This window comes from Alligator sinensis, unplaced genomic scaffold, assembly GCF_000455745.1.
Source record: "Alligator sinensis unplaced genomic scaffold, ASM45574v1 scaffold376_1, whole genome shotgun sequence".
NCBI classification, from domain to species: Eukaryota; Metazoa; Chordata; order Crocodylia; family Alligatoridae; genus Alligator; species Alligator sinensis.
Window position 1 is genome coordinate 79,916 of NW_005843364.1, and position 9,680 is coordinate 89,595.

The following is a 9,680-nucleotide window of genomic DNA, read 5'->3' on the forward strand; positions in this document are numbered from 1 at the left end:
GTCCTATTTAGGGCCTGGCAGTTCAGGACATTGAAGTGGTTGCACTTCATAGCCAGCCGCTGTGGTGACCTGGGCCTTGCACACATACATGGCACAGGGTGCCAACTGGGTTTAGCTTCCTGGGCTGGGAGAACAGCAGAGGGGAAGTAACATGCATGCTCATGTGTTACAGGTTACCAGAGTATGGATGACCTGCAGGGCAACTTTCCGCACTTCTGAGTGGAGATGTTTTTCACGGAAGAGGACAGGGAGCAGCAGGGCACAATCACCATGATCCCATTGATTGATACCGAGCTCAAGGTATTGGTTTGAAAGGACATGCTGAAAACAGGGTCTATTTTCCATCAAAGCACTAGGCCTCTCTCTCCTGCCTCCAGGGGTTGTTGCATACAGAGTCTGACTCTAGGTAACTCTCCTCACCACAAACTAGGGAAGTGCACAGTTCTTCCTACCACCAGTGAGAAGGTCTGCTGCTGAAGGGAGTAGGCCTCTTGAACTATTCCTTTGGCACACATGCTCCACACGTAATGCTCTGCTTGCAGCCCCACCCCCCACCAGCCACCCCATACAACTGAATCCAGCTAGTATGTTGGGCTCCCTCTCCCACATCCTAGCAAATGCTTGTGGTCCACATCTCAGCACCTAACAGGAAATAAACACTGTGCAATGCAGCCCCTCCATTCTGAGACTCAAGGATTGCCTGTTCTTTTTGGAAGCACTTCTTAACACCATGCGTTTAGGAACACAGCATGCATGACATGGCCAAGCCTGATTTCTGGGCTAGGGACAGACATTCAAAAAGCCTGGGCCTGAATTGATTCAATCTTTGCAGGTTAGTTTAACCTGGCTAGGCTAAATCACTTTGTAACTACACAGATATCCCAGACATGCAGGCACATGCCTGCAGTGGCTCAGGCTAGAAGCAGGGGGAGCCAGGGGGCGCTAGAGCAGCCCTCCCTCTACTTCCACAGAGCTGAGCTGAGCAGAGTGTGGCCAGGCCCCAACAGGATGCTCTGATTAGCCCAGCAGGGAATTGATAACAGTGTTTATCACCCTTAACTCTGTGTTTATCACCCCATTAAGAAAACAACACAGGGATATTACCAGCTACCTGTTGACTCAGCACAGATCATAGCCAGCATGTGGTCTGCTAGCTGATACACAGACATCTCTCTGCAAGGCAGAGGTGAATTCCTGCTTAGCAGAGAGTGGTGAGGGGGAGTGGGGAGCAGTCTCTGCCGGAGGTGCAGCCAGGGAACAAAGGGGAGGGGCCAGCTTTTTTATGGAGCAGAGAGCCCCGCCCAGCCCAGAGAACATGCCAGGATGCTCGTGGTGCCTGGTTTATCTTAAACCAGCAAGGAGTCTGGGACAGAAATTGCATAAACTGGTTTGACCCAAATCAGTTAAGTCTGATACTACAGTCAACCAAGTTTATCTCAAACCAGTTTCAGCCATTTTCAAACTGGTTTATGTGCACTGAACATCTGTTCTGTTACAAGTTTAAACCAGTTTCTGATCACTTAAACCAGTTTATGTGTAATGTCTGTCCCTAGCCCTGAGGTATGAGACATGGTAGGATGCCTCAGTGCCCAAATGCCCCACTGCAGGGTGGAGGTGGCACTCACAGTGCTGCTTTCTGGAAAGAAGGTAATGTTCAGTTAGACTGGGAGTTGGAGAGTTCAGCAAAACCATACTTTAAAATCAGTCTGTACACACTTTGTTTTCTTGCTGAATATTTCTCCACCTAGGTTGTAGGAACCATACTCTTTCTTTCCCCTTGCTGCCTGGGCTGAATCATTGTTGAGTTGCACTTCAGGTTGTTTTTGGCACAAAGCAGGCATAGAGACCCTTTATCTTGGTCTTACAAGGTGAAACCATCAAATAACGATTTTAGCCCAACTAGAAACTTGGCCAGTGGGATTTTGCAGTGCCCTATCAAACCATGGGCCTTCTCCTGCAACAACAACAACAACAAAAGCCAACGCATACACAACTGTTTTCATACAGGCTGGTGCCATTGACTGCCAAGTGCTGAGCAAGACCAGGCTGAATGGAAATTTTCAAGGAAACACAAGGCAAACTTACAACACTCTGAGAGGAAGAAGGATGGCGTGACATCAATGGAAGGAAATCTTTCTTTCCAGCCCACAGTCGCTTCATGTGTTTTCTAGAAAAGGTATGCACATTTATTTTATAAATTTCTAAATCAGACTTCATTCACTCAGGAACTATCCTGTGGTTCTGAATGTTTAATCAGACAGGTGATGGAGCAGTTACCTCAATTAAGGTCAAGGTGGAATGGGTATTCAGAGCTAAACCTACAGTGCTCTACTGCAGTAAACACACTGGTCATATCTACATGAGATGCTGACTGTGCAGTAGCCCAATACCATTGCACGACAATGTCACGTGGCAAAAACAGTGATGCAACGCTACTGTGCATTAGTATGAGGCTACTGTGCAGTAGCATCATAAGAAAGATGTTCATCGGCGCTACTGAACAGAAACTCAGGTTACTGCACAGTCAGCATCTTGTGTAGACGTGGCCACTGCCAGAGTGAACCAGGATGAAACAAAGTATGTCTTGTGAGGCAAGCAGCTCACAATATCATCTCAGAAAGCTTGTACCACCATAAAACACGGCATGGAAGGCTGATGCTTTGCCTCACTGAGAAATTTACCAGTGTTAGTACAGCAGAGGCTTCATACCAAAACTGGACCCAAAATGACCATTTTAAGAGTCAAAGGCATTTTACATTGACAGGGTTCAAAGTCTAACCTTCAACCCAGTCTTTGAGAGTCAACATTCTTGTTCAAGGCTGAGTTGCTGAACACCACAATACAAAAGGGAAGTAGGTATCTGTACAGTAGGATTTGCAGCTTAATCTTTGCACAAGAACATTCTTTTGCATGAGTAGCTGGGTGCATGTGACTGATTGATTGCCTTTGTTTTCAGTTCCAGCTTTTGCTAGCTCTGTCCTTGTTCCAATTGATTTTGTGTTCTTGAGTTGTACCTTGTTCAGGATGGATGAAATAATGTCTGTGCACAGTCCCATGAATAGGAAGAGCTGATCCTATCTCCCAAAATAACATATTTCTGTATTGGCAGCCTGACTGATTTACAGATCACCTGACATTCAGAGTTCAGAGGAAACATGTCCCATTCGGACTGGCCAAGAAAATTCTGAGCAGGAGTTTCAGGGGAGAGAAACCAGCCAAGTCACAATCCTGAAACCCCAAAGGAGAGAAGGAACCATTGCTTCTGGCAATCAGCTAGCTTCTGGCTTCTGGTCATGTGATGCAATTCTGCTTAACAAGACATGGGCTTCTTTCCTCTCTGCCAGTCACCAAGGGTTGAGAATCCAGCAATATCTTAGCAAAATCTAAGACAGGATATCTACCAACAAGAAACCTTTACGCAGCCAGCAAGCCCACCTCTGTATACCAGCTGGATCACTAGCTAATCCTTTCACTCATGTGCTATTGTCCTGAAACTAAATAAAACCATGAGAGTCACTGCAACCCATCCTTCTTAAGGTGCAGCCTTGTTAGAAATCTTTTCACCACTTTCTATTAGTAGGGATACCCTTCTGCCTTAGCATCCCCACACCTCACTCAGTCACTTCTGGTAGTGGATGCATTTCTGTTTAAGCAGGGGAGAATGTTGCAAAATTCAGAATCAACGTGAGGAAGAGAGTACTTCATCAAAAGCCTATGCTAGTCTTATAGTGAACAATTTCATAGTATAGCAGGGGTGTCAAACTTGCTTGGCTACCTGGGCTGGATCCAGACCCATCTCTTGCAGTGAGAAGAAAAGTAGTGGCATTAACAGCTGCAGGTGTCTGAGCCACTATGTTGGCTCAAGGAGCCATGGAAATTAATTCAACTGTTGCTTGCCCTGCTGCCTCCAAAACATGCACCCCACAACAAGGCGCCATACTCCAGAATTTGGTCATGGGCCTCTGCCCCTGCTTGCCCCACCACTGAATTCCTAGCCCCTCCGGGAGCCCCATGGGCTGGATGACATGGCTCTGCAGGCTGCATCTTTGACACTTGGTATAAAGGTGTGATTCACATAAATGTGATTCTGTCCCACCCTGCTAAAGTCCCTGAAAGTTGTTAATGCACAAGGTAAGTGAGGCATCCTCCTCCTTGCTGCTTTTATGGCTCATAGATCAGGACCTGAACAGGGTGGAATAGAATAACACTTAGGCACCTAAGTCTGCTTAGATGCCCAATAGGTGGAATGTAATTTGGCCTTTATTTCTTAAGCCCTGAAAAACTTGTTTTCACTTAAATTCTGGTTTTTATACCATTGGAATGTCTCAGACAATCTAACATTGTACTGGTAGACACGGGGCATGTCTACATGAGACGCTGACTGCACACTAGCTGAATAATACTGAGCAGTAGAGCATCACAGCACAGACAATGTTAATATGCTACTGCACAGTATTATTAGGCTACTCCACAGTAGCATCACTTAAAAGACTTTTGCCAGCACTACTGCACAGTAACTCTGATTACTGTGAATTTATTTGGTAGTTGTTAATATCAGTACTAAACAAATGTGCAGTAATCACTGCACAGTAGTGTTTCATGTAGACATGTTCACTGGCTATTGCCTAAAGTACCTACAGTGCAGGCAGACAGGCTCAACTAGCACCAGAGCTGTAATCTAAATATTCACTGCAAGTTAGGAGTGATTTGCCTCTCTGATACCAGTTGTCTGGCTGAAATACCTGTTAATATTTGTTGGCACTAAGATGAAGAATACTTTGTTTGCAAATAGCAAAGCAAGCCCTGCTGCCTTCCTGTCTGACTATGTAAAGTTGTGTTTTGAAGCTGTCGAAAAGTTGTGTTTTGGGGGAGCATTATCACCTGATAATTAGCCCAACGCGTTATTAACCCATTTTCTGCTAATATTGCTTTATGAACTTCTTTCTATTTTTAGCTGAATGGCTCAGTTCACAAATTATATAACACTGGAAAACTGGGTGGGTTGGAGTTTCTTTCCTAGAAGTCAGAGCCTGGAACTAAGAAACCCAGGGAGGAGAGACAATGTCCATTGAGTTCAGAGGGGAGGAAACTAAGGTGCCCAGCCCAACCATCCTGGAATGGTTCAAACACCTATAGGGAACTGCCTATGTAGTCCCAGTCCCAGTAAAATCCCTCCAGGCCCAGTAAACTCCATGGTGCTTGAACACTTTCCACACCGCTGCACAAAATGTGCTGAAAATTTGCTGCAACTCCATACCTGTAGCAGGCTAAGATGTGAAACACGTAGCTCACGCATGTCAGCAAGGCAGAGAAAATAGTGAAAATCCAAGCACCTGGAGAAAAAAGCCACCATCATCTTTGTTCCTCCCACAGCTCCTGTGACCCAATTGCAAGAGCATTTGAACTCGCTTCAGTGATCACGGCTACTGCACACACTCCCCTGTTGCATCTTGGACACATGTCAATAGAGAACACCTTTTGTCTTTTTCATTTTCCATATGGTTGAGCATCAGGCCCATGTCTACGCCACCACCTTCTCATTTCTCAGAAATGCTGTGATCTAATCACTGAACTATAAAACCATGCACAACCCAAAACCCTGGACCAGCACTCTCTACTCAGAGCCAAGCATACACTGGGCAAAACTGAAATAGGAGAATCTAATACTTGCACAAATGGAAGGAATAACCTTCATTTCACTTTCCTTCCTTGCTCTCCCACCATAGTACCTCACTTGCCATGCCCATTTAGCCCTTGACTCACCTGTGAGATAGCCAAATAGGTAAGATGAAAGCTGCAAATCATTCAGCTCTGATGGTGCTTTTTGTAACAGGGCAACTTACCAACATCTAAACTGACCTCTGATACCTCGTGTTTTACAAATAACATGAAGGAAGAGCACACACCAACTGCTGAAACTTCCTTAGCCTGACGAAGGGTTTTTGAACCCGAAAGCTTGCTTAATAACTATTCTCCAACTATTTGGGTTGGTCTAATAAAAGATATCAAATTCACCCAAGGAACCTTGTCTACAAATAACATGAAGCATCTTTCCACTGAGCCAGATTCAAGCAGTGACTTGGAAATCCCTCCTGTTTATGTCTTGCCATTCTCTAGCTCTTGCAGGATTTCAATCCAGACCAAACGCTTCTCAGAAAGGTTGCTGGAGTTCAGCCACACAGGCACCACCTGCATTTAAGGTAGGAGTGATCAGGTGGAATTCTCTGGGCTGGGCTGCTCAGGGGTCAGGCTAGATGAGTCTCACGCTCCCTGCTGACCTTTGGGGGCCAGAGTCTTTCCTACCTACTGGGTGTCTTAAATGTCTCAGTGCAATTCTGTTCCACCCTGTTTAAGTTCCTGAAAATCCATCTATTTTTGTAGCATGCCATCATCTTACCCTTAAGAACAAATCACAAAGCAGGAGCAAGGAGGAGGAGGAGGGCTCACCCACCTTTTGTATTAACAGTTTTTTCAGGAACTCAAGCAGGGTGGAATAAAATCACACTTAGGCACTGAAGTCCACTTCTGCACCTAACAGGTGGAATAGAATTTGGCCCTCAGGCAACCAGTAAGTGCAGTTAATGCTTTTAATATCATACGCATTCTGTCTTCTAAAAAATGACACATCTGTACCTTGGGTGACATTAATAAGCTCTTTCATCTTCAGGACAGCTGGTTTAAGTACTTCTGAGGTATTGATGGAAGCACCAAGTTCCTCAAAACTCCCCTCCAGTATCTCCAGTTCATGAGAGACATGTTTGTAAATGTAAAACTCAATAATGATAAACTGGGGGAGAAACAAATAGAAATAGCAGCTTAGCAACTAGCATCCTTGCCATTGACCAGACTGACAGACTGACATACTCTGCTGGATGGCTATGGGGCAGTGCCTTCGCTTCTGGTGAGAATCCACTGGGGTCTGCCCTGTTACATTTCACTTTGAACACGCTAGTTTTTGGACAAAAACAAAATTACACTACCTTTCACCTCCTGGGATTTAGCCTGCCATATAGATGACATCTAATAGGTGGGGACAATCTCTGTGATTCGAGGAATATTCTTCACATCCCCTCCATACGGAGGGCATGGAAGCCCAGAACCGAACAAATTCTTTAATATTCACAGGCAATTACGTAATATAAATATGCCCACAGGAGAGAGGTAGTTACTTGTGTTAGTGTGAAGTCTAGCACAAAGCAGGGTAGAGATGCACCTTATAAACTAAATGAATCAGAGATGCACAGGATCCACAGGAGTGTCATGCATCTCACATGACACTGGGCAAGGTTTTGGTCTGGAACCTGGAAGAGAGTGATTCCTCCCAATACCCATCCACCCTGGCCTGGAGACCAGTACAACACAAGTTGTGGCCCCAGTAGAGCCAGTGGCTCCATGTGACACTTTGCCCACCCTCGTGGCATTCAGTGACCACAGAGGGCTGTATTACATTATTTTCTGTCTGGGCCAATTCTCCTTGGGAAATAAGTGTACACCTTACTCACAATGTACAGGCAGATTAAGGACAGCACAGAAGTGCAGATCATTCTTCCAGGGAACTGGAAGCATGGGTCCCATTCATACACTTTCCGCTGGAACCAAGATTTCTGAGCCTGCCTGTTCAGAGATGGACAAAGAGGCCTGAAATGACAGAATACAGCAGCCAGGGCTTTTCAGGGCCCAAACCCCATGCCAGCACCATTCTTGCCCTACCCATAAAAGCACCCTATCTCACCTGCCTACCCCACATCTCCCTTGCCCACAACAGCTGTTGGTGGAGGATCTGCCCGGCCCCAAACAGGGGCCAACATCACGCCCACCTGCTCTCCAGATGAAGCCACTGGGGGCTCATGCTGGGAGCTCCCCCACTTCCACTGCCTTTGCTGCAAGGGCAGGCCCTTCCCCCTGCTGTGCACTGGGCAGGCAGATAGGGCAATGTGGCCACAGGGAAAAGGGTTATGAAGGTCAATGGGAAGGTGCCACTGTGCTCTGTTCACCCTTGTCTGCAAGGGATTCAGAGGGGACATAACACATCACCTCCTGGATGACTGGGACTCTTCCTCACCACATGCCTCCTCCCATAGCCAGAGAACCCACCTTTCCCCAGACAAGCAGAGCCCCAGCCTCCCCAATCAGTCAAAAAGCACCAGTGAATTTAGGTGCCCACCAGACCCCTGGTCTGAGGTGACAGTGCTGCAGCAGCCATCCATGCTTACTGCTGTGGGAGCTTCTGGAATAGCTGCTTGACATGCTGGGCCAGATGTGCCTCCAGGAAATGTTTGTCCTCCTGTTTGAAAGGAATGGGAGAGGGGTAGTGTGAACATGAGAAAGAAGGCTGAAGAAAGTAGGTCTTCTTCAGAAATAGCCTCACAGCCACTGTGTGGGTGCAAGGAAACCTCATCTGGCATGGCTTTTGGGCTCCATTCCCCACCCCACTCTTCCTTCACTGCCTACCTCTGGGGACTGGCACCTCCACACTGAGCCCAGGGAAGCTCTGGTGGGCATGCCCCTTTTGGATGTGTTGAGTTGTTGCCTCAGCCTCCCAGCTCAGTGAGATGCAGCAGGAGGTGAGGGAAGGAGGAAGGGCAGAGAGCCCAGCACAAGCCTTTTGCTGGGCAGGTGGAACCACGCCTTTTCCTCCTGTTGAAGCTCTGGGCAGTGCCTCTTTTACCTGCCCACACCTGCCCTCTGTGGAGTGTCCCAGAGAAGAGGAAGGAAGGCATGCATGAAGACCGAGCCCTGACTGTGAGCGGGAGGCTGCAGGGAAGCAATGACTGCCCAGTGCTGCTGCTCCAGACACTGGGATTGATGCTTGTTCACACACCACTTGGCACTGGGAGCTGAAGAGTGAATGCATGATGGAGTAACAGTCCTGAGGAAATGAAGGGCAAGGAAGGAATAACGCAGAGACCATCCACCATTCTCCTGGAGTGGGGAGAAGGCTGGAGCACTCACCCCCTAACTGTGAGCCACTGTGCTCCTGGGCTCTGCCACAGTCTGCCCACAGCGTGTGAGACTCTTTGCAGAGGGCTGGATGGTGAGATTTGACTTTTTAATGGACTCTCTTGGCAGAACAGGTGATAGATGACTTGTGGAAATGCACTGAGGCCTCTGGTGTGAAACCAGGCAGGCCAATTCGCCCTGGTGGAAAGGTGCAGAGTACCAGCCTGAGGCCCTGGCAGCAGTTAACCCTACTTAGACTCAGGGCCAGGGAAGGAGTTTTCACAGAAGAGTGACAAGCTGGGAGCAGTTGCCCACAAACACTCACCTTTGGCACCTCCTGGTGTAAGTGAGCCCTCATGCCTTTCACGAACATGTGCACAAACCGGCCCAACAAGAAGACCAGGCACAAGAGGGAAGGCCAATAAAAAAGAATCTTCTCATATTCTCCAACCACCTGCAAAAGGAAAGCAGAGCACACAAAGGGCATATTGCTCTGTGGTTGTACCCCTCAGGTAACTAATATTACCTGGGCATTATTACTTCAGCATTTAAGGTTTGTCTTGCATCCTGGTTGTGCTAGCCAGGCCCTGGTCTTGTCACTCCATGGATGAAATCCCACTTGTTTCCCATGCTGGATTGGGCTCTCAGTGGTTACTGTGTCTTGTAGATGCAGTCCCAAAAGGCAGGGCAGGCTGTATCCTGAGCTACAGATTCAAGGATCCAAGCCATTGTAACCAAGC

The 9,680-nt window shown here is 47.3% G+C and overlaps 1 protein-coding gene across 2 annotated transcripts in view; it reads right to left on the reverse strand.

Moving 5' to 3' along the window:
• The window catches only part of LOC106723225 (stimulated by retinoic acid gene 6 protein-like), a 28,326-nt gene that overhangs the window by 8,576 nt on the left and 10,070 nt on the right, over positions 1 to 9,680 (reverse strand). Inside the window, exons 7-12 of one of the 2 annotated variants that reach the window (XM_014527215.2) lie at positions 9,266 to 9,394; positions 8,214 to 8,284; positions 7,503 to 7,614; positions 6,634 to 6,787; positions 5,258 to 5,333; positions 2,086 to 2,167 (exon numbers count right to left, since the gene is read on the reverse strand). In XM_014527215.2, coding sequence (XP_014382701.1) covers positions 2,086 to 2,167; positions 5,258 to 5,333; positions 6,634 to 6,787; positions 7,503 to 7,614; positions 8,214 to 8,284; positions 9,266 to 9,394 — 624 coding nt within the window. Of the gene's footprint in view, positions 1 to 2,085; positions 2,168 to 5,257; positions 5,334 to 6,633; positions 6,788 to 7,502; positions 7,639 to 8,213; positions 8,285 to 9,265; positions 9,395 to 9,680 lie in introns of both variants that reach the window. The other variant, XM_025194995.1, reaches the window with a different exon arrangement.